General features: G+C 41.7%; 1 protein-coding gene across 1 annotated transcript in view; it reads right to left on the bottom strand.

The window, feature by feature from the left end:
- The window catches only part of SUCLG2 (succinate-CoA ligase GDP-forming beta subunit), a 219,919-nt gene that overhangs the window by 92,390 nt on the left and 101,773 nt on the right, over nucleotides 1-25,756 (bottom strand). The window contains exons 5-9 of the mRNA XM_026650233.1: nucleotides 20,116-20,268; nucleotides 19,018-19,107; nucleotides 15,366-15,462; nucleotides 4,958-5,119; nucleotides 2,804-2,946 (exon numbers count right to left, since the gene is read on the bottom strand). Coding sequence (XP_026506018.1) covers nucleotides 2,804-2,946; nucleotides 4,958-5,119; nucleotides 15,366-15,462; nucleotides 19,018-19,107; nucleotides 20,116-20,268 — 645 coding nt within the window. The remainder of the gene's footprint in view (nucleotides 1-2,803; nucleotides 2,947-4,957; nucleotides 5,120-15,365; nucleotides 15,463-19,017; nucleotides 19,108-20,115; nucleotides 20,269-25,756) is intronic.

Here is a 25,756-nt window from a genome sequence, read left to right on the forward strand (position 1 = left end):
AAATGAAATAGAAAAATAGAGACATGAGCTATGGAGCATTCAGGCTGGTGACTTGTACATCTTGGGCTAGACGCTCACATGGTAAAATGGCATAGATCCATTGAGTTATGCCAGTTATCCCCACTGAAAACAGAGTGAAGATCTGGAGTAGGATGGTGATAGTCAGATATTAACGAGAGGTACAGAAATGCCTATGAATAATATTAATTAATTAAACTGGATACATGTTTCATCAAAATCAGCACATGCAGAGCACCTAGGAAATCTGCAGTCACAATCATAGCGTGAGAGCACATCCTACTTTATTCCATAATCATCGCTGCAGTACGTTGTTGAGGTAAGACCACACCATACTTATCTGTGAGTCTCTATGTTGCAATGCAATTTAGTCCCCAAATCTCTACTTCTATTCAGCCCTTGATTACCGTATTAAATACCCATCTCTGAATAATACAGACAAATGTCAAACCCTTTTCCTTTTTTTTTTTTTTAAATCTGTGACTCTAGTACTCATAAAAGTGAGGGAGGATCTAATAGTGCTGACCAGTCTCAGGCATAGTGCAGATAACTGTTCAAATCTCCCACCAGATAATTCTGCCAGCACCTGCTCCCCACCTCTCCCCACCCTGACTTGCAGCACCCTTGCTTTTCTACTTGTGTGTTCTTTCAAGCACAGACCTATCCATCAAGCTGATGTGTGCCATGGATTGTAAAATCCCCAACCCGGACTAGGTCAAAAGGGACAATCCACTTCCTTCATTTGTAACCTTGGGGAATAACCTGAACTTAGGCCTCTACTGGCGAAACGTCGGAGCCCATCTGCCATGAGAATATAAACAATTTCTTTATCCTTCTAATTTTTGTTATTAATATTACTGGGGGAGGGAGGGAGAGTCACACACTCTGTAGTTTACGTAGGCCTAACTTTTTGCACACACCAGGGGCTCCTTGCATTCATCCATTCCCCTGCCCCACAAGCTCCCTATGGGTCACCCTCCCATCCCCTCTTTTTCATGACTCCCTACAACTCCTCCCAATCTCCCCTCTGCCAGGGGTTCTGTGTACCCCACTATCTCCTTTCTTCCTACGATCGCTCCCCATACCATCAGCTGTGTGTACACTCCTGTTCCCACTTCCCTGATTCCAGGGTTCCCACTCTCCTCTTTCCTCCCATAACAAGGTCCCCCCAATCTTTCCCCACCCCACTGAGACGTTTTGGGCTTCACCCAGGCCAGTAAAGGGTTCTGTCACTGCCTGCTCTTGGAGGCCTTAATGCTGTGCTGCTGTGGCTCTGAGCCCTGACACCAGTAGCCAGCCCACAAGCACAAAGGTCTCACCCGGCTTCCACCAGCCTACTTACTCCTTGCAGGGTGGCCCCCACAGCCCTTCCGGTCCCAAGCACAGCTCTATGCGCACACAAATACATAAACTCATTATGACAATCAAGTTCAGAACATGACAAGCTTTCATAAAAGACCTCACTTGACATAGTTTATACACAATACAACTGTAAAGTACCAGTTGTATCAATTGCTCATTCTTTGGGGTTCAGACCCCCATTCCCCCCGTGGGGTGGACCTTGACTGTCATAGTGACACCACAGGTTCTGTGTGCCTTCTCATTCCATTCTTCACTCATAGCAGGGTGCCCCATTCTCCCATGGCAGGGTCTCTGTGTGAACCCTAATTCCCCTATGCCAGAAGCTCTGTCTGCCTCCCACATTCCCACCATGCTAGGGCTTCTGTATGCCTCATTCCCCCACACTATGGTCTCCCAATCTGGGCCCCCACCATGTCAGGGACTGTGTGCATACTTCCATGACCCCCCTCCCTCCATTTCTACCCTGCCCCAACTATCCTTCTTCTTTATTTCTGGGAGATAGGTCCTTCTGGGTGCCAATATGTTAAATTCCATTGGAAGGATGAGCAGGGATGAGATGGGGAATTGTTTTGCTAGAAGGCATTACTAAGTGCCATTGATCAGTTGTTTGATCTACAGACAACTGCAGAGACTCTCGAGGCTATGGCGGTGCTCGTGTGCTGGCAGGGGCTTTGTGGGTTCCCCATTATGCCCCTTCTGGTTTTCTGATTTACCCCCCCCCCCCCCCCCCAAAAAAGAAATAAGGTTCTGGCTAAAGATGCCTAGAACATTCCCTGATCGATTCCAAAATTCAGATGTGGCATCCAAAAGCAATAGTTTTATAGAGAGAGAGATCAACAGGGAAATGCCCTTGAGGAGAGTGTAAGGCCTTCACAAGCTCGGCCAATTGTTTGTATTATAGCAGTGCCTAGAGATCCCCAACTGTGCTAGGTGCTGTACAAACACATGATAATGGAGCACCTGCCCTTTGATAAGTCAGACGAGTGGAATTTTATTCCTCCCATTTTATAGATGGGGACCTGAGGCACAGAGAGATTAAACGACTTGTCCAGGGTCACACAGAAGGTTGGTGACTGAGTTAGGAATTGAACCCAGGTCTTACGAATCCCAGTCCAGTACCTTAACTATATGACCATCCCGTCTCATAGACCAGTGGTTTCCAACCTTTGTTCATTTGCAGACCCCTAAAAAATGTCAAATGGAGGTGCAAACCGCTTTGGAAAGCTTAGACAGTCTGTGGACCACAAGGGTCTGCAGACCACAGACTGAAAACCACTGTTTTAGACCATCCTTCTAGTAAGTTATCCTCAAGCGTTCACAAGATCATCGTTTATATTTATTCAGCATATTACTGATTTTGATAGACAAATGTCCTTATATTAGTGCATTAGGAAACATTCTGTACAAAAAACAATTCTTTTACCTTAGGATCAGCAGTGAGCAATTTGAATGCCTGATAGACTTGTGCTTCCTTCACACCTCCACCAAGATCCAGGAAGTTGGCTGGCTTTCCACCATTAAGGGAAATGATATCACAGGTTGCCATAGCAAGACCAGCTCCATTCACTGTAATTGTAAGAGTCAGAGGCTGATATTTTACAAAAGGGAATTCAGACTTGTGAAATGTGATTTAACTATGGCACATCAGTTCAAGGCAAGGACTAGTCCTAAAACTTCACTTCTTTCCGGCTCCACTTGATTTGTTTGAAATTAGGCCAGCACCTGAATTTTTCAGGAGTGACTTAATTGACATAAATGGACAAAATCATATGAAGAGTGTTCTGTACAAAAAACCCCCCAAAACTTCTGAGAAAAGGGATTTCATAATAATTAAAGAGGATTACGCACCACACATGTAACCGTACATAAATATCCCCCTCAGAGTAAAGGAGAAAAATTATTCTTAGCCCAGCAGAAACCCAAAGTAAAGTATCCTTCACTTATTACTGATCCTGTAATTCCCCTGCCACACTTACAAACCATGTCTAATTTCATTAACCTTGGTAAGACTAATACTGCATTACAAAATATTTTAAAACTGAATATTCATTTTAACAAATGTGTTCAAATCATGAAAATTCTTACACGATGTTCAAACAGGGTAATGCTTTCTTCTATTAAAATGTGTTTAGACACACTGGGATCCCATATCCTTGCTACTTTACATGCTGCTAGTGTTGCAAGGACATTAACTCATCCGGGTGAGATGAATCAGAATGGTTTGGTACATTAAAGTTATTGCTTCTGTACAAAGTAAGTCTTTTTATATCACATGTAATTGTATGCAGGTTTCTACTGTACAGAATAGAACCATAAGGATGAGGTCTCAGGCACTGAATACGATGATACTGATAGTTTAATGAGCTCCACGTTTTTTTTTAATGTTAGTTCCTTTAAAAGATTAAGACCAATGCAGTTTCAATGCAATGAATGAGTTCTACTGCAACCTGAGGATCTTTCAAATAAGTGGGTAGAGCATAAATCTAAGCACTATAATCTGTGGGCGGTAACAAAAGTTATATTACATCCATATACCCCTCCTTCATCTCTGGAGGATAAACCATTTTAGCTAATTCGGATCAAAATGATGAAGTCAGTTCTTTTCAGAATAAAATGTTCTGGCTTAAACAATTTACATGGAACTGAAAATGTTTTACATAATTATTTAAATTTTTACCTATTTTACTTCTATGAAAAAAGGAATTTCAGTTAAAACAAAGGTTTCAACATAATGCAAGATTTATCAATTACTGTTTGACATGAGAAATATTGAGATGTCAAGGGAGCCAAATTTACATTGTGAGAAACCAAAGTTTAAATCCAGTTTGTTTTTGTTTTTTAAAGCCTTTTAAATAGTATTTTCTGATTTTTTTAAATAATTCTTTTTTCCCCCCTGCACCCATTGTTGATATTTAGAAGGGTCATCCGGGCTAACCTGAAAATAGCAGCGCTAAACATGCACAGACTTACATATCAACTTCACCCCATTTTTAAACTATGTGCACACTCCTGCCTGCTGCCCCTTCAATTTCAGCTTCATGTTTGCTATTGGTAGTACCTATTACTACTATTACCTTCTTACAGAATTTGGGGAAGTGCAGGCGACATCAGCAAAACAATAAAAAGGACTATTCACTCAAAGTGCTGTCAAAAAATAGAATGAAAATCAAAATACACAAATCAAGCAAATTTTACAAATTGAGAAAGCATAGATTTGTCTTTAATATCTTTCTGTCAGAATAATACTCACTATATGACTAACAATCAACCAATAAGCTAACAATCTTAGGGGTCACTTGTAACAGTAGATATAGTGTCATCAGATGGAAATGTGATTTTTGAATTGGTGGTGTCACTTTAAAGAGTTCACTGGTAATAAAATAGGACCGGATGCTGAAAACACTTAAGCATGTGAGTAATTTTATGTATTTAGATTATTACTTAATTGTAAATATTTCCGATAATACTCTCTGTAAATGACTGTAAACAGAAACAGATTAGTCAATTGATATTGAAAACTCTGAATTGTTAATTGGTTACTCCAAGATAACTGACGAAGACAGATTGGTTTTCTTACCAAAGCAAGCAATGTTCCCATCCAGTCCTATGTACTTTAAGTCATATTTGGCAGCTTCATTTTCCATAGGCTCATTCTCAGACTTGTCATCCATGGCAAATATCTCTTTTTGCCTAAACTCGGCATTGTCGTCAAAGTTTATCTTGGCATCAAAGCAAACAACTAAATGAAGGGGGGAAAAAAATCATCAAATTACGGATACTGAATGGTCCTTTTTAATTCAGAAATTCACCACCGCATATGTAATGTCACCTAAAAGTGCAACATTCTTTCATAATTATGTACCAAGGCCCTGATTCTGCTTCCATAGTAATCAACAGAAGTTTTGGAAAGCAGGACTAGGGCCCAATTCACATTTTTCCAAAGTCCAGGCGTGGGTGATGGCAGTGCAAGCTTCCCCACGCAATAATGTCAAGGTGTCTTAAGTTATGGGTTGTGGAAACCACTTCTAGAGGTAGGAGAACAGTTTGTGTTCCATGCTCATTTTAACTGCCCCATCCATAAAGATGTCAGTTACGAGGGTGGTTTTCATGATCTATACAGTTGTAGTGACCCCAACAAATCATTTCACCCATTAGCAAACTTGTAGGTCCTCCAACCTCAAAGTGTTACAACTTTTCGAAAAGATCACAATGGATTTAAAGTCAAATGCACAGTCATATATATATTACATACACACACACACCCCACATTAAATAGCTCCATAGTAGATAAACTTTTTCTTCAGTTATATTCTTTATTTTACAGTCTATTTGGTTCCTTGCAAACTCTTCCTTTAAAGAAATTAACAACAGCTTTAAGTATACATTAAGCATGATCAACACAACTTTTTATAAATAAAGAAAATGGGAAAGTACATACAAGGCTTTTCTTCAACTTGAACATCTGTTGTGGTTGTAAGAAAGCACTAAGCAGCAACTAAATAGGACTATCTTTAATAATAGTTATGGGCTATTTTAGTTCTAAGGGTGAAACACGAGTTTACTATGAACGGATATGATGAACACTGACTGACTACTTTTATGGGTTTTGCAAAGGCAAACATCTTAATAGATTAAAAATGTGATAGTAAAAATAAGAATATATACAAATTATTATTTAAGCACTAATGACCTCTGGTTTGGACGTTTACTAGAAATTAACGACTGGCTGAAGCAATTGATGTTTTGCGGCAAGCCAGACAGACTAAATGCCTGGAAACCATTAATGCTATTATTATAATAGAAAACTGATAGCAATGTTTGTCTGTATCTATTGTGTCTTCAGCTGTGTCTTGCCACTGTTGTGTGCACATACACACAGACATACACACAGAGCAAACAAAAGAGAATACCATATAGGAAAGTATTACTCTTACTTTCTGATGGAATAGTTTCATTTTAATTCTTTTAAATAAAAGAATTTTCTGCCCTCGACTCACAATCAATACTGGAATAAATCACAATAGATCAAGACCAGTCTCAGCTACTGCAGTTTTGGAGAGCTACTTACTAGTGTACATATGTGATAAATATCCCATGGAAGATTCTAGATCTTACCCTATAATAAATACAAATTATGCGAGTATGTCATGTGGGAATCTGCTAGAATAAGGAATATGTGAAGTCAATAATATGCTTTCCAATGTATTAGTAATGCATTAATTTTTGTTAACAATGAATTAGGGCCTATACCAACATCAGAACCATGCAACCAACTTCCCTTTTCGAATGTACCTGGCTTATTTAATGAAACGCCCAGAGCTAGAATAAAATGCAGTTTGGGGGGCATTTGGTTTTCCATTCTAAGTTTACCTTAGACATAAACATTTTCAATGTCACATTAACGGAATCTTATTTCTGTGGAACATTCATCTTTCACAAAAGGCCACACTATGTACAATGTAGCAAGAAAAAAAAAACACCTATTAATATTTATCAAACAATTTTCACCATCAAAAGCACATTGTTACACGCATGATAGATTATACAAATGAATTTTCCTTCTGAACAAATATCAAAGAAAGCTTCAATACTTATATTCATGGAGAGTTTTTGTTGTTTTTCTTAGTAGTAAAAGATTTGGGGAGTTGCTAATTCAACAGCTTACACTGAGAATAAAAAAATAAATAAATAAATATTGACAGTTATAGGCCTTTGACCCAAGAGTATTAATAAAGGAATGTGTTACAAAATGCGACAAAAGGAAACACACAGGACAATACATTTCATAACAGAAATGCAGACATAAGTGAAAAATGAAAGCAGCAAAAAATAAGCCCATCTGAATTGTTATTTTGACAAGAACAAACTCTCTTCATGTGCTGTGCTGTATTTTTTCAGGATAAATAATTGCAATAAGCTATTCAAATGGGCCTAGATACAGAAGGGTGTGGTGTTGGGGTTTTTGTTCTTTTTTGTTAGGTTTTTAAAGGATGAAATGCTGCTGGCATCCTCTGCTGTGAACAACGCAGAAAATGGGCAGAGGGAGAATTCCATGCATCTCTGCCACTCGGGCAGTTCCTGCAGGCACTCTGCTCCTGCTCCCCTCCTACATTCACCTGGTATAGAAGAGTGGAAAAAAGTGGTGCGGCCACTGCGACAGTCCTTCTGAGGATGCCCTGCTTGGCCACCTTCTGCACCCTCAGCCATTCCTGAAAAGCTCAGAGGCTGTCCCAGCTACATCAACTCACCTCTCCACTGCCCTAAACCTCATCAGTAGAAGGTACTAACCTGGCTCCCCGCATCAATCTCTCAGCTACAGAGCACGATCTTGTTCAAGAGCACCAATACCTGCACTTACTCATTACTCAGCTTCCCGATGCTCCTTCTACCCAATTGCAGAACCTACATGCTACCTTCACTCTTTGCCCCAGCTCCAGGTCAGATGCGTCCCCCAAGCATCAGACACTGGCCTCCCTGCTCCCACACACCCATCAGATTTGGTCACAGCCTTAGCCTTTTATGCTGGAGTTCTCAACAGAGCGATTTCTCAACAGTTCTCTAGCAGCAGAAGGTCCACACAGCCGAAAGATGAAACATGCAGCAACCTCTCCCTGTGCAGCAATCCACAGCTTTGGGTCTGTTTCGCATGCAAATCCTGAACCAGAGAATTCAGCCCTTAACGTCTTCTAATTTAAGTGGAAAGTTTCTAATACATTAAAAAAAAAAATCTTTAGTAGGCAAACGGCATATTATTTGCTAATTGAGTCCAGCCTGTTACCAGCCCAGGATTGTTCCCCAGTATTTATTTACTTGTTTGAAGATATCGTGCGTCTATAAAAGGTCTGATATGATAAGCCCTGTTCATCACAATCCTATTATAACAAGGCTGCCACTTCCTGAGTAGTCTCTTGTGGCTGGAGTTCCCTTTGCAGCAGCCTCCCTCTGTTCTCCTCTTCAGGGCCCCTTACAGCCTCTCTCATAAGTCTTACACCCTCTGCTTGGGGCAGGTTTAATGCCCACAAACAATTCCAAACAGTCCATCATTGCCATCCAAAGGTTCCTACTGGCTCTTCCGCCATTCACATGGAGCTCTTCACAGGGTCACTTCTCATAGCTGTCTCTCCCTGGAGTCTGGCCTTTTGGCTCTGGCTTCCTTCTCTTGCCAGTGTCTCCCCATTTGAGGGAGAAAGCAGTTGATATACTGCCCTCATCCAGAGGGCTCCTCCGAATTGCTGGAAGAGAGGGGAACCCTGCCTCACACTACACTACAAGGCTCCTGATCCGGGGCCTTAAAAGAACAATGTCCTGGGGTTTTCCCCCCATCCAACACCAAATTTCCTGGGACTGCAGTCTCTCTTCTGTTACACCAGGCCATTTCCTGGGCCTTTGATCATTCCAATTCCCTGGAATGGGGTCTTCTGGCCTCCCTCTACTCTTAAAGAGCCAGTTTACCCCATTATACGTATCAAGAGCATTTGGACCCCACCTTTTGAAATGATCCAAACAAGATAACCATTATCAGTGTATATTTCAATACCTTGCTTTTACTCAAATTATTTGACTATGCATCCCCATTTTAGTGAATAGAAAAACCATAGAGTCATAGATTTTTAAGGCCAGAAGGAACCACCAGAACATCTAGTAGGACCTTCTGTATATCACAGACCACCAGCACCACCCAGCACCCACACACTAAACAAAAACCCTGCTCACCTTACTCCAATTTGTTCTAGTGAAGTCAATAGGATTTTTCACATAAACGAGGCAAGCAAGATTTGGTCTACTGGGGTTCCTGAGGGCAGAATTTCCCTTTATGTTTAAAACTTGGCTTCTGGTGAAAATACATTGGACAACAGTCCTGGCTTTGTACCACGGAACAAAAGTTTCACAAACTGGGTGAAAACTTAATAAAGCTATGATTGATTGATAGGAATTTTACTTAAATTTATTAAACTGAATAAGATTTTATAAAATAAAGGTCATTAATCCATTTCTATGTCATTAGTGCATCTTAGATGAACTAGAAACCAAGCATCCAATACTGTACTAAAATTCTCAAATTGTATTTTCCACTCTGAAATACTGTTGTTCGTTTTCCAAATGCAAAATCTATACAAAATACTTTAGGGTTTTTGAAAACAACAGAAAATAAAAACAAAACAACCCCACCAACAACCACCAGAAACATGCTCTTGTATCAAGGCAGCATTTATAAATTTTGGTAATTAATCATTTTTTCCTAATTCAGTTTTATTTGACTACTGCTCATTATACTCAAAACACACACATACACTTGATCATGCTTATAATTCAATCTCTGAATTACTGTCACATGGAACTGTAAGAAAATTATTTCTACTGATGTTTGTTTTAAAAATGTCACTTTGTGATACTGCATGTTAATGTCCAAAAACCTAAACAAAAAACAACTTAGCTGCAACAACACTTATCAAGTGGGGCTTTTGTTTAAGTTTCTAGTAGTCACTAATACCAACAGAATTTCAATCTAAAGCACAGGAAAAGTCTATTGTCTACTACTCTGCCAATTCTTCTGTGTTTGATTTAATGAATAAAAGATTGTTGGCCAGTTGGACAAAAGATTGTTACAGTCTCTACTCACAACCGAGTTCTTGAATTTCTGAGCAAAGGGAACCAAACTAAATTACAACTATTCTATTTAGTTTTTAACGAAAAGAAGTTTATGTACAAAGTAACTGTGGACAATTAAAAAGCTTGTATTTAGCACCACTCCTCCCAAAGGAGCTGATGAAGATGCTGTCTGACATGGTGACTATCTTTTCCTATTGGAATGGAAGATTTCAACAGCCATGATGACAATGCCTGCTGCTGTAATAACCCAAAATCTCCCCTCCACATTTTCTACCTTCAGTTTCTAATCTCTGGGCCTATATGGACAATCAGTCATATCCTGGATGCGATTTTAAGGCTCTACATAGACAAGAAACACCCCTGGACTGACCACCATTTCCTAAAGGCACAAATCAAATTCCTCCCAGTTGCTAGACAAGTAAACACAAACCAGAACGGTCTGCCCACAAAGCTTAAATTCCAAAATATCCTTACAGATAAATCTACCCCACTAGCAAGCCAACCTGATTGCCTTTTATGATGAGATAACTGGCTCTTTGGATATGGGTAAAGCAGTGGATGTGATATATCTTGACTTTAGCAAAGCTTTTGATACTGTCTCCCACAGTATTCTTGCCAGCAAGTTAAAGAAGTATGGATTAGATGAATGGACTATAAGGTGGATAGAACGCTGGCTAGATTGTCAGGCTCAAAGGATAGTGATCAATGGCTCGATGTCTAGTTGGCAGCCGGTATCAAGTGGAGTGCCCCAGGGGTAGGTCCTGGGGCCGGTTTTGTTCAACATCTTTATTAATGATCGGGATGATGGAATGAATTGCACCCTCAGCAAGTTCGTGGATGACACTAAACTGGGGGGAGAGGTAGATACGCTGGAGGGTAGGGAGAGGGTCCAGAGTGACCTAGATAAATTGGAGGATTGGGCCAAAAGAAATCTGATGAGGTTCAACAAGGACAAGTGCAGAGTCCTGCACTTAGGAAGGAAGAATCCCATGCACCGCTACAGCCTGGGGACCAACTGGCTAAGCAGCAGTTCTGCAGAAAAGGACCTGGGGATTACAGTGGACGAGAAGCTGAATATGAGTCAGCAGTGTGCCCTTGTTGCCAAGAAGGCCAACGGCATATTGGACTGTATTAGTAGGAGCATTGCCAGCAGATCGAGGGAAGTGATTATTCCCCTCTATTAGGCACTGGTGAGGCCACACCTGGAGTATTGTGTCCAGTTTTGGTCCCCCCACTACAGAAAGCATGTGGACAAATTGGAGAGAGTCCAGCGGAGGGCAACGAAAATGATTAGGGGGCTGGGGCACATGACTTATGAGGAGAGGCTGGGGGAACTGGGATTATTTAGTCTGTAAAAGAGAAGAGTGAGGGGGGATTTGATAGCAGCCTTCAACTACCTGAAGGGGGGTTCCAAAGAGGATGGAGTTAGGCTGTTCTCATTGGTGGCGGATGACAGAACAAGAAGCAATGTTTTCAAGTTCCAGTGGGAGAGGTCTAGGTTGGATATTAGGAAATACTATTTCACTAGGAGGGTGGTGAAGCACTGGAATGGGTTATCCAGGGAGGTGGTGGAATCTCCATCCTTAGAAGTTTTTAAGGCTCGGCTTGACAGCGCCCTGGCTGGGATGATTTAGCTGGTGTTGGTCCTGCTTTGAGCAGGGTATTGGACTAGATGACCTCCTGAGGTCTCTTGCAACCCTGATATTCTATGATTCTGTAACACTCACTAACCACATCCACTGACACATTGTCACTCAAATATCCACTCCCTTGCTCTCAAACCCAGAATTCCACATTATTCTCCACTAAACTGCAGCAGAGGAAGTGGGAGGGAAGAAAACATGAGCATTGATGGAAGAAAACAAGTGCACATTATAAAGAGGTTCTGTCACAGGAGTGTGTGTGTGTGTGTGTGGGGGGGGGGTTGGGGGGGGGGGTAGATCATGGAAGAGGTAAAGAAATTCCATCTCTCCTCCATCAGAGGCTCTGCTAAATCTTGACCTATTGAACTATTCTGGGCCAGCACTTCTCATATTTAATAGAATAACTCCCAAGCATGACATAGTATCAGCAGCCCTGAAGCCATGTCCCCAGTGACTTTCCAAATACTGCCCACTATCCAACCTCCTTCCATTTTGGAGCAAGCTAATTAGAAAACTCTCCAAGGGCCATCTCCATCTTCACCTAAACATAGCCAGTTTCTTGGATCCCTCCCCTGTCAGGCTTCTGGCCAGGACAGCAAATAGAGATGGGGCTGATGTTAGTGAAGGATGATCTTTTGCTGTTTATGAACCATATTTATGGGCCATGCATCTACAAGCTTATTGCCTGACTTCTCCACAGCGTCTGGTATGGCCAACTATGGAACCCTGCTGCCCTGACTCAAAGAAATTGAAGGAGTTAGTGGATCGTGCGGAAATAGCTTCAAAGATCCTTCTCAGGCCAAACCTAGAGAGAGGCACGTAAAAGATACTGTCTCCTCCACCTTCAAAGCCCTAGGTGTGAATACCATAGGGATCCGTCCACTCTCTCGTCTTGTTCATCTCAGTGAAGCCATTAGAGCAGACTGTGAAACGTTACAGACCAAAAATGCCAGCAATAAGCCAATGACATCTAGCCCCGTATTACCTTCACAGCTGACACTAACAGCATCATCTTTCAGCCAACCAGTGACGTGGCTGATATCAGCAACTGGACGAAGAGTATCTCAGAAGAAGACTTAGGTGGTACTGATGGGGAGATGGAGGAACCTGCCCCTTACGTAACGTTACCTTCCACCGAAGGCATCTGATAATTAAGTCTGTTCACATCCTCAGCATCCACATGAATACCTACTCATTCTGGATACCTAAATAAATACAACCACACACAAAAAAATGCCATTTTTGAAATTCCAATAATCCCAAATGTGTCAGCCTTAGACCCTGCTATCCAGCACTCCTCACTTCACAGAAAAAAAAAATGAAACTCGTGTTCATCAGCAGAGCTTTCTCAGCAAGGGGCCCATGAATCTGGAATTAAATCTCAGAAGAGATCAGGGTGAATCTGAACCTCATGATCTTCAGTGTAAAATGCGCAAGACCTTCCCACAGCACCACAATAAATAAATACAAAATACATATGTAATCCCTAATAAATGGAGGGAATAGCCAGAGAAGAAACATATCCTTACAGTTACATGCCATAATTTTGGCAGGTTCTCTGATGCTAGGGTGATGGGTACTGTTTGAGAACCTAATAGTCAGAATTAACAGACCTTCCAGATATTATGAGTATTGACTGACATATTCCAACAAGCTCCTTTGACTATTCTCTCATGATGGTTGCAGGGTCCAACTTTTCTGATAGCCTCTTTGACAGGCCCTGGCAAACAGACTTGCAAGAGCTGCTAGGTCATATTACAGGCTCTTTAAAAACGGATATCCTGTTGGAAGGAGAGGATTAATGGAGTGGGGGACCATAGGAAGTAGCAAAGTGAGTATTGGTTACTTACAGGAGGGGGCGCATCAGGTTTAAAACAAACATAAGGAAGCACTTCTTCACACAACGCACAGTCAACCTGTGGAACTCATTGCCAGGGGAAGATGTGAAGGCCAAAAGAAGAACTGGGTTCAAAAAAGAATTAGATAAGTTCATGGAGGATAGGTCCATCGGTGGCTATTAGCCAAGATGGTCACAGATGCAACCCCACATTCTAGGTGTCCCTTAATCTCTGGTTGCCAGAAGCTGGGACTGGATGACAGAGATTGGATCACTTGATAAACTGCCCAGTTCTGTTCATTCCCTCTGAAACATCTGGCACTGGACGCTCTCAGAGACCGGATACTGGGCTAGATGGACCATTGGTCTAACCCACCATGCCCATTCTTATGTTCATGTGTAGATAAACCCAAAAGTGATCTGGGTCTGATAATGGGAATGTGTTCTAAACACTTGTGTGTACGTGCATTTAGCATTCATTATTTTAATAGCAGCTTATAATATAAGATTGTAGGTTTCATTTAAATCTAAATAAGTATATGGTGAATAATTTGCCACCCACTAATTGCTATAATACTATCACAAAGAGCGGCATGGATGTCATATTCTACTTTGATAATACATTTTATTTATTGTAATACATAGCGTTAGCCAGCCCAACAATCCCTACTTCCTTGTCTTTGAAAAATTCCATCCTGGTTGTATAACACAATGGCTGATTGCCAAATGTGGTTGCTGCCTATTGAAATGAATGAGAAGTCTGCTGCTCTTATACTCCATTGAAACACAGATTCAGCTTTGAGTTATGCCATCCTTTGCACTTCATACCGGTTCCTTGCACCAGCACTCTACTTGACCACACCCAAACCACAACCTTTTTCCTTGATGCCATAGCCTCCTCAGCTTCCTCTCCACCACTCCGTTACGCCACTCCTGAAATAAATCCTCTTCTCACTGCTCTTCCATGGAACACATCTCCCAAGAATCAATGCCTTTCTTTACAGCTCTTCCTGCCAGGTTAGATGCTGTTGCTCCATTCAATTCCGTCCTGAAGATTTACCTGAATATCTAAGACTTTTGCAGTTTGTCCCATTATTAATGACTTGATGTAAAGGATTAGGGCGATATTTTTGTTCTCCACCACTTCTCTTAAATTCAAACACATCCTCCTACTGCACCAAACCTAACTTACTATTATATTTTCAAGACTATAGTTTTTCAATGCATTTACAACATTGTAAAGAGACAGGGGCCAACCCAGAGGAAACATAAATGGTGTATTGCACACGTCCAGTAAATTGCTGTGAAGACAAGCTGGTGTAATTAATATACCAAGAGTGCAGAAAGGCAGGGTTATATCAGAAAAAGCCACCAACAGAAAACGTGCAAGATAAAGCAGCTTCCCATCTTTATCTTGCAAAGTCTTAATATTATACCTACTTCCATTGGGGAAGCAAATCCTTCACCTTCCCAAAGGATACAATCAGGTGTGAACTCCATTAGTCCAATAGGTCTTCCTCTCTCCTATGCTCTGATATCTTTCATGTTCATGCACCTATAACTGCAACTTACCTGTACATTCAAGATGAAATCCTAAAATGATGATTTTTTTCCTCTCTAGCCCACTAATTACAATAGCATGAGCAAAAATACTAAGAAAAAGTTGCTGTTTGTCACCAAGCAACAGGCAGACGCGGATACTTTCAGTATTTAGATGACATAAAAGCTATTGCCATGTTTAAATCTATCATGGGAACATTTATGAATATTGCTTAAATCAAATTACACAATGAAATTAATGCAAAGCTGCTGCTATCGCCATCCATGCAATTTAATGTATAGTTTGCATAAAGAAAGAATTATAATATATTGATTTGTTTTCTTTCATTTCTTACCTTGTCCTTCTGGAGTTTCACCAAATGGATTCACTTCAACCTGAGTAGCATCAATTTTCAGGAAAAGATTGTACAGCTTCTTAATTTGATCTGCTGCCTAAATTTGATCAAGTGATTTGTAAGTCGCATGCACAAAAAGGCAACAGTAAACCTTTACATCTATTTTTAGTATCTCAAATTACATGAAATCTCAAGTCTGGTAGAAGATTACAGCAGCTCTCAGTTACAGAATTACAGGAGTATTTAATTCAAATGGAGTTTTACCTTACCAAAAATATTAAGAATAAAGCCTAAAAGTTTTGATAAACATTTTGTAAATGCTATCTTCATAGTATACAAACTGGGGATTTTCAGTAAAATGAACAGCATCGTTAATATAAACAAGCTTAATTTAAGCACAATCAAAGAAGTTTTTGAGTTCATAATGAATATATTTTCTCCAGTATGCTGATATTCAAGTTAAGTAGTTACGTTAATGAGTCTAAATTCAGAAACTGAGAAGCAATGTGGATTTGATGAGTGCAGATTAATTGCTGAATCTGTTTAGAAAAAATATAAATCTCCCTCCTACATCAAAATGCAACTTTTCCCTGTAGAAACAACAATTGAAAGATTGGGTTTGTTTATTTAAAAAAGTCGGCCTCTCCTGCTCCCCACTGCTGTTCTTTGCCCCCTCCTTTCTCTCTGTGGCTGTGGGTGGGTGGGGCTAATCGTGACATAATATTAAGTCCCCAACCACTGTTTTCCTCTGCCGTTCCCCTATTAACAGGTTAGCTAAGTAAACCAACCTTTCTACCTGCAACGAATTTTCATATTGCAACCCTATTGGTTGCAATGAGGTAGCAGAAAGATTGGGACCCCAAAAACCACACACTCCAAAGCTTTTTTTCTTGGTCAGTGGGTCAGTTAATCAAAAACTCAAACCAAAACATTTGGGATCTTTTGGAAAGTAAGGAAGGGAACCAAATTAAAAACCAAACTTGCTTTTATGTTGCTTCTGCCTTTATGAAAAAACCCCACTACTACTGTTGGACCGTTATCTCAAAATACTACAGTTGTGTAACACTGAGGGAATGGTTGTGCTTTATATATATATTGTACCAGTACCAACTTCCAGGTTTCTAAACTTATTTGTTATTAAATATGTGCCAAATAATCTCTAAACGTAATTTTTTAATTTAATATGGAGATATACCTATCTCATAGAACTGGAAGGGACCTGAAAGGTCACTGAGTCCAGTCCCCTTCCTTCACAGTAGGACCAAGTACCATCAGATTTTTGCCCCAGATCCCTAAATGGCCCCCTCAAGAATTGAACTCACAACCCTGGGTTTAGCAGGCCAATACTCAAACCACTGAGCTATCCCTCCCCCGCAAATTCTTGTTCTGTGGGCCATTCCCAAGCAGTTTGTAACTTGTGTTTAATATTTGAGCTATTATCTGTCTCAGTTTTAATTGGACACAGAAATATGTAACCTGTTTCCTCACTGGATGATGGCATAATTATTAGAATGAGATTTCTGGTGTGAATACTCATCTTTGAATTAAACATTCACTTCTCACAAATATGTGCATAATATTCAGTTTCTACAAACGTTTCTGCCAATAAACTTGCTCAGTCGAAAATCTGCAGAAAGTGAATTCAAAAGGTTCAATGAACACAGCCAATGCAAATTCCATTCTGAGACATTTGCCAAGCTCTAATTGTGTGTGTTTGTGTTCTGTATGCACATATATTTGCACTTTCTTCGGGACTACACCAAATGGGCCAAATCCTGCTCTCAGTTCTATGGGTGACTCTCCCAAGGAATTGCGCCCCTGTGACTGAGACATTAATAGTAGTAGACATTAAATCCATATAAATAAATAAAAAATACAATTTGCACCAAACTAATATATGATTAAAATCAACTAAAATAGGAGCTCATGTAACATTAACTACTAGAAATTCGTTACTGCATCAGAATTTAGCCATGCTCTTGTTTTTAAGGTAGCATTGAGCAGGTCTATAAAATTGGGATGACAGTCTCACGCCCACTCCGAGCCCTTTATAACAAGGAAAAAAGGGCAGGGACGGTATAAGGGGCTCTAAAAGCCTGGTATCAGGGCAGAAGTTCCCAGCACAGGCACTGAGTGTAGACAACAGCCCTACGGCTATTTCCTGCAAGCCTTGGTGTAGGGGGCATGCCAGGGCAGACAGAACATCCTGGGGATGAGGCCACTACCTGCAGCGCGAAGGAGAGTCCGGGCAGCACTGTGAGCCATAAGGCAGCTGTAAGTTATACAGCAGCCCAGAATCAGGAGGGCACAAAGGTGCTTAAAGCCACCATAGCTCCCTGGCTCCTAGGCTGCAAGTTCTGTGCTGAGACCCTAAGGGTATGGTCTACACAACCATTAAATACGTGTGGCTGGCCTGGGTCAGCTGACTCGGACTTGCAGGGCTCAGGCTGTGGGCTGTAAACTTGCAGGGTAGATGTTCAGGCTGGGGCAGGAGCCTGGGCTCCGAGACCCACCCCCATCGCTGGGTTTCACAGTCCGGGCTCCAGCCCAAACCCAAAACGTCTACACTGCTATTTTTAGCCCCGCAGCGCGATTCTGAGTCAGTTTTAGCCCCGGGCTCTCAGACTGGCTGCAGTCGGTCTTTCTGAGGTGTAGACGTACCTTTAGAGGAGCAGCACAGAATCATACCCTAGAAGTAGTTGCTATTCAGATGGACCTTTTCATTTACTGACCTATTTATTCCATTTACATACTTCAGTAAATCCCATTGAAGAGGTTATGGTACATGGAAAGAAACATACACAATAGTTCAGTTTAACAGTCCCAGTATTGTTGTCAATAATTAAGTACCAGAACTTTGCAAGGGTTGAAAGGTTTGAGATAATCATTCGTTCTCACTGAAGATACTGCTAAATCTTCAAATGTGCGTTAATCAACTTAATGATTATGCATTTGTTAATTGCACAGTTGGGATGGAAAATAATTAGAAGTGCTGTATTAAAAATGCAAAGATTCTACAGAAAAGGCATTTTGATATTATGGGGAAAAGTATGAAGAAAGAGCTTATGATAGCTGTCTTTAACACCTATTAACATTAACCCAAATACAGCTGTTTCCTATCTACAAAGTGATTCACTCCAGCACTGTTTCTTGTGATATTATGTACTATATAGAATTCCTAGCATAAAACAGAGATAAGCGCTGATGCATTGAAAATTATACTCTCAGAATCCTCTCAGCAAACTGGCAGCCTTTGTTTGATTGTGTCTCAGACTTTAAAAAAGTAAAACATTCTTCTGCTATACAAAACACCTATTTATTGATTCCTGTCATATTGCATTTGAGATATTAAGGACCTGATCCAGCAAAAGGATCCATGTGGCCAACCCATTACACCCACTGAAATCAATGGAACTCACAAGATCAAGGACTGAATCTATTTAATTTCAGGAACAATAAATTTTCTGTTAGCACCCATACCTGCATCTAAAATAGGCAACACCTGTTATGAGAGAGGTTCAATTTATTAAGATACAAACGTTTTAAGCATTACCCTAAATGGCATAAAACCTCTCAGAACCAATCACTTAGCAGAACTGGCACCTCCACATCCTTTGTCTGAAGACAATTGAACCCTTCCCTGTCAAGTTACCTGCTGTTGCAAAGGTCCTTTGAATCCTAAATTTTCTGCCATCTGCAATGCTTGGTTGTCCTTTACACCTTCAAAAATATCTATTTCCTCCTGTTACAATACAGTACATAAAGAGAATTAAGGTATTCAATCTGAGTAGAGATTTATAACTTGAAAAGAAAAATGCTTAGTATATATTTGCAAATTAGTAATTAAAGTATGGCAGTTTGCCAAAGTTCTCGGAGATTCAGGCTATAGCAGCTGCCTATAGGGTATGTTATAATTATCACACCATCTATAAAACAGTCCTTCCAAAAAACTATATAATTCTTCAGGGTGGCATACTGACAAGACAATCTGACACCAGTTTTCATTTTTAATTACTGTACAGATGGCGTTGATGAATATTTAGGCTGTTAATTTTTATGACATCTTCTGGAAAGTCTCCAAGACAGTGGTATTGCTGCCCAGTAATATTACTAAGTTTATATAATTTCAAAATGTGCATTAAATATTTTTGCTTTTCCCCCCACATAATTATACGTCTGTATCAATTATTTTCCCAAATGAATAGCTTATCTACTCATTATCAAGCCACAGAAACATTATAAATACTAGAATGCGTTACTCATCATTCAGCAGTGAGTACGTGCCAACAGCGACAACACAGTGGTATCTGAGGTGCAAGACTTAAACCTATACTAAGAGGAGGAAATAATTGAGAACGTCCGCCTTTGAAATTAAGTGTAGGGTTTTTTTAATTGGCAATCATGGTATTGACCCTAAGCCTGCCTGCAAAAGAACTAGCCTAACCACACTTTCCAATTAGTTAAAGTGAAACATGAAAGATACTAAGAAACATTTAGGAAAATGCTTCATATACAGGTGATGTTTAACACGTGAAATTTAGAGCAATTGTCTCACTAAGACTTTGCCTAGATTAGGAAAAGAGGTCTAGGGTTGACACCAGGAGGTGCTGAACCTTCCTCATCTCCCAGGATCAGGTCCCTATTTTGTTACAGGAAATTTTAAATTTTTTTTTTTTAATCTTTCTGCAGAGGACATTTTTTTCATTTGGAAATCTGATTACAATTTGAATCTGAAATGTTATTTTGATACCTTAAAGATAAGTTCCGGGCTAGTAGCCGCCACTTCTTCTATGTCAACACCTCCCTGTGGGCTGCCAACCATCACAGGTCCATTGGAAGCTCTATCCATCAAAATTGCAAAGTAGGTTTCCCTCGAAATATTCAATGCTTCTGCAACCATCACCTAAAAATTAACAGGGGGGGAAAAAACCAAACATTCTTTTTAACTGGTATATCTTGGCTGGTGAGATTTAACCATAATATTTTTTAATTTGTTGTGGTATCTGGGAGCACGAAATGTCATAAAATCCAAAGAGCAATTATGAATCAGAAGAAACAGATAAAATTTTACACCATTGTGAACTGCTAGCAGAGAATATAGTGGCTCATACTTCAACACAGTCTTAAAGCAGCTGCAGTTTTATGTTACAGGCACCAGATACTCCATTAGCCTTTTTCTTCTTGAATCTCTCAATTCCTATACCTTATAGCCATTTACATTAGAATATATAATAATAATTGTAAATTATCCCTTCTAAACAAAAACCCCAAAGCAGAGGATGACAACTTCTAGGGAGAATCTCAGCATTTCCTTTCCATTCTTTCATGAGTCTAGCACTTAAGCAGGGGATGGGTGAGTACGTATAGCTTGCTAACCCTGTGGAGATTAGGGATCCTGAGAGAAATAAGACAGCAGCCCTGCAGAACAAGCCTTAGCCGCTCTGTGCTGCCCATTGGAATTACTTCTTCCTAAGAAGATGGTCTACTATTGATGGCCCAGGCGACATCTCCAAGGAGGATAGAAGGTCCAAGAGGAGGAGTTAAGGTTGTTTGCTATGGCATTAACTCCAGTACAGATTTACACCTAGCAACCCACCATGTCCCAAGGAGATGATAGCTCTAAAGCTCTCTCCTCTTCTAATATAAAGGATCCCAAACTCACATGGAACGAAACTGCAAAGTATGCCTCCATATCATGGAGCTGCAACTCCTCCCCTTCTACGCCCCTCACAACAGATCCCCATACTTTTGCTCCTCTCCATCAGCATAAATGGGGGAATACACTCATGCCTATCTATGATCTATAGTTTAGCTTCCAAGGAAGTACGGACTTTACATTACACCTGTGTGTTTGGAATCTGTGTGCACTGACCTGCAGTAGGACCAAAAACAAAACACTGCTACTGTAAATTAATTAGAACCATTGTCCTCATGAATGAAAAAAATGCCAGAGACATGCTGAGTGCCCATTTTGTTACAGCACAGTAATAACTATACTCACTTTTCCATCTGGATTGTTGGTCATCAGACCTATTACCTAATAGCAATGACTGATGTGTAAGGCAACAGTAATCCAAAGGAAGTTGTTATGGATGGACTTCCTGTCAGCCATTTAAGAGACTAAGCACACTTTTACACTTGCCACGTTACTCCCCAAAATAACTCTTTTTGGCATAAGGATATCAAATTACTTTAAATATTCATGTTAAATAACTTCACTGTATTACTATTAGTAGGTGCTGTTAGTTATCATGATAGGTGCCAGACTGACAAGCCCAGGACTGGAGCTCTCTCTCTCAAGCACGGTAGCAATGTGTGCTTCTCTACCTCAACCCTGAAGTCCAGGGAACATCCCTGGGGCAGAGTGATTCACTCTCCAATTCCATTCTCTCTAGATTCTCTACTGAGACAACCACCAAGGGTGGCAATGAGCCTCATCAGATTGGTGGTGATGACTCTAACATGGACACCCTTTCAATGGAAACTACAGAGACCAGCAACTCAGTTCACTAAGTGGGCTAAGAAACAAGTATCAGATGAGAATGACTTACTGATCTGGGCTGCTTATAAATCAATGGCTTTAAATAGTCATCTTAGATTAAGGCTTTGTGTATACCATTATTCATGAAGTAGCCATTATTTAATGAATGAAATACACAAGGTCAGATTTACTGCTGGTGTAACTTTGTTGAAATAAAATCATGGCCCACATTTGTTTTAAACGTAAGGCTCCTGGTGTTTAACTGTAGGATGTATTCCATTGAATAATGCTTCCTTGGATTTCAAGGTTCCACGGCTATAAATGAGAAACTTTTACCAATTTATTTGATATTCTACTAAATGAGTACATGAGGAAGAATGCACTTACCTTATGCCTGTCCGTACTTCTTAACAGAATAGGAAAAAATAAGAAACAAGAAATTAAATAAAGTTCCTCTCTATCAGCTGGGCAGAAGGGAGGGAAGATGTATTTGTTTATGGACTTTTGAATGGGAAGACATTTTCACCCTTACAATAATTTTGCTTCCTTTTCCCTCTCCCTTGCTTTCTTCACCAAACATCTGGAGAGCTAAAGGAATAGTTCAAACAAGCAACTATTCAAAAGCAGACTAAGGAAAACTAGAGTTAAAGGAAGCCAATAACAAATAATACAGAAAACTACTTTATTTTGTAAAGGTTTTTTATTCAAGGCTGCTCTAAAGGGAAATGAAAAGCCAGTATCCCAAGAGCAGGTCATCTATCTGTCACTATTGTTAACGGAACAAGCATGGATATGGAAAATGGGCTTGGTTTGTTGCAGTTAGAACTTTTACCTGCACCAGTATATCTGAAATGGTTGAGTCAGTTGCTCTATTGATAGGTCAAGCAAAACCACCCGTCAAAAGGCACCTGAAATTTTGGCACCAGAAACTCTTATCTGTATTCTTCAGACAAAGTTCCCATAGCACAAAGAAACAGGGAAAAATGTTAATGGAAGTGTCACTAAAATACTGCTAAGTGATACGTTCAAGAGCTAAGGGTGGGATTTTCAAAGGGCACTCAGGGAGTTAGGAGACCAGATCCGATTGAATTTAAATTAGAGTTCAGTGTCCAATTCCCTTTGGCTCCCAGCCTAAGTCAATGGTGGTGAGAAGACCGTACAAATAACATGGATTCTTTAAATCAAAACAATCAAAAACCCTAACCTAAAAATGTTAACCTCCATAACAGTAACCTACCTTACGTAACTGTTGTTCTTTGATGTATAGCTCAGTGGTTTGAGCATTGGCCTGCTAAACCCAGGGTTGGGAGTTCAATCCTTGAGGGAGCCCATTTAGGGATCTGGGGCAAAAGTCTGTCTGGGGATTGGTCCCCCTTCAAACAGGGGGTAGGACTAGATGACCTCCTGAGGTCCCTTCCAACCCTGATATTCTATGATTCTTTGATGTGTTGCTCATGTCCATTCCATTCTAGGTGTGTGCACGCCCACGTGCACAGTTGTTGGAGACTTTTGCCTTAGAGGTATCTGTAGGGTCAGCTGTAGCGCCCTCTGGAGTGCTGCGCTCATGCGTTGGTATATTAGGCGCCGCTGTCCTTAGACCCTCTCAGTTCCTTCTTGCCGACAACTCCGACAGAGGGGCAGGAGGGCGGGTAATGGAATGGACGTGAGCAACACATCTCAAAGAACAACAGTTATGAAAGGTAACTAACCATTTTTTCTTCGAGTGCTTGCTCATGTCGATTCCATTCTAGGTGACTCACAAGCAGTATTCCTGTAGAGGGGCTAGGAGTTCATGGTTGTGCAGCTTGCAACACTGCTCTACCAAAGTCAGCGTCGTCTTGGACTTGCTGGGTAAGCGCGTAGTGAGATGTGAACATGTGAACAGATGACCACGTAGCAGCCCTACAGAACTGTGCCTCAAGACCACTGCTGAAGCGACCCCCTGGCCGCCGAATCAGCTGCGTCCCAAGACCATTTGGAGGGAGCACCGTGTCGCTGTAGTACCCGCCTCAACAAGGGCCCCAAATTCTTGGGCCGAGTCCTGGGTCAGGGAGTCCTTGAACTTATGGAGGGAGTCCCATAGGTTAAAGTTATATCTCCCCAAAAGAGCCTGGTAGTTTGCGACCTGGAACTGAAGGCTGGCCGTGGAATAAATTTTCCTTCCTAAAAGGTCCAGCCTCTTGGCCTCTATTTTTGGGGATAGAACTGGATTGCCCGTCTGCATCTCTCATTGGCCGCAGAAATGACCAACAACCCGGGGGAGTGTGGGTATGCAAGTATTCAAACCCCTTGGCTGGGGCAAAATACTTCTTTTCAGTTCTCCTGGAAGTGGGTGGGATTGAGAATGGAGTTTTCCAAAGGGCTTTGGCAATCTTTAGGACCCCATCATGCACCAGAAGTGAGACACGTCTCTCCACCTCTAGGCCTAAGTTTGTGGCCACCCTTCGGAGCAGGGTTTGGTGCTCCTTAAAACTGTCCGGTGGGCTAGAATGAGAGGGCCCCGCAACAGCCTCATCTGGAGAGATGAGGACAACTGGACCACCGGGGGAGGGCCCAGGGCTTCATCCCCCATGGGGAAAGGAGGTTTTGGGGGGTGGGCACTCGTTCCTCCACCCCGGCGTCCGATTGTGCTTCGCGCACCAATCCTGTCATGCCACCCATGCTGTCTGTTGCTTTTCTGAAGCAGCTACCAAAGATTGGGGCGAAGGAGGCATCAGCATAACCGGCATGCCCCAGGCACTCCAGTAGCACCATTGCGCTGGCCACTGGTCCTGCTGCCAGGGCAGCATTGTGGAGGTGGATGTAGCCTCAGGTGCCCAGTCACGCCAGTGCTACTTCCGTGAGGGGCTGAACTCCCTTTCTGTGCTGAAGGAATCCCCTTCTGGTGACCACAGTGGGGCCTTCCACGCCTGAGTCTGGTGGCTAACCATCACCATGGATGAACGGTGCCTTAAGTAAGCGGATTGGTGCCGGGAGCGGGGGGATCAGTACCGCATTGGCGAATGTTTCCACAGTCTCAGTGCCAGTGACCTACACCATGGAGACAATTGGCGGGAGGATGACCGGTGCCAGCCATATGGTGACCGGTGTCTCAATCTGTGGTTTCAGGGCAAGCAGCCTGAACAGGGTCCTTTACCTGATGCCCCTTGGTCTTTCACCTGATGCTCCTTGGTCTTTCTTGCTCAGTGCCAGGTCACACTTCTTAGATTTCTTCTTGGGCACCAGCAAAGGGGAGCAGTGCCAGGTAGAACCTGGTGTCAGGGGTGTACTATGCACAGAGGCCGAAGTACTGGGAGTTGAGTCTGTCTGGGACAGTCCCAAGGCCAGGCAGAGAGCAGCCTCCATGAGGAGGGCCCTCAAACGGATGTCGCGCTCCTTCTGTGTTCTGGGACGAAAGCTCTTACAGATGCGACACTTTTCTTGACATGTGATTCCCTTAAGCACTTCAGGCAGCTGCTATGGGGGTCACTAACAGGCATAGGCCTGTTACAGTAAGGGCAGGACTTAAAACCCGGAGACTGGGGCATGTTCCGCCTTGGGCAAAGTCCCCGCCGGGACCCTAACTTAAAACTACAGTGCTTAACAACTACTTCACTAGCTAGTTACTACCAACAAAACTATTTACAAAGCACTAAATCAGAAACCAAAGGAGAACCTGCTAACCACTTGCTAGACAAGGGAAAGACGCTCCGACAAACTGCCAGGGGTGGTAAGAAGGAACTGAGAGGGCGTAGGGCTGGTGGCGCCTAATATACTGACACATGAGCGCGGCACTCCAGAGGGCGCCACAGCCAACCCTATGGATACCGCTAAGGTTAAAATCTCCAACAACTGTGCACATGGGCGCGCACACACCTAGAATGGAATCGACTTGAGCAAGCACTCGAAGAACCACCTTGAGTTGTTCAAG

This window comes from Terrapene carolina, unplaced genomic scaffold, assembly GCF_002925995.2.
Source record: "Terrapene carolina triunguis isolate 2854851 unplaced genomic scaffold, T_m_triunguis-2.0 Scaffold89, whole genome shotgun sequence".
Lineage (NCBI taxonomy): Eukaryota > Metazoa > Chordata > Testudines > Emydidae > Terrapene > Terrapene triunguis.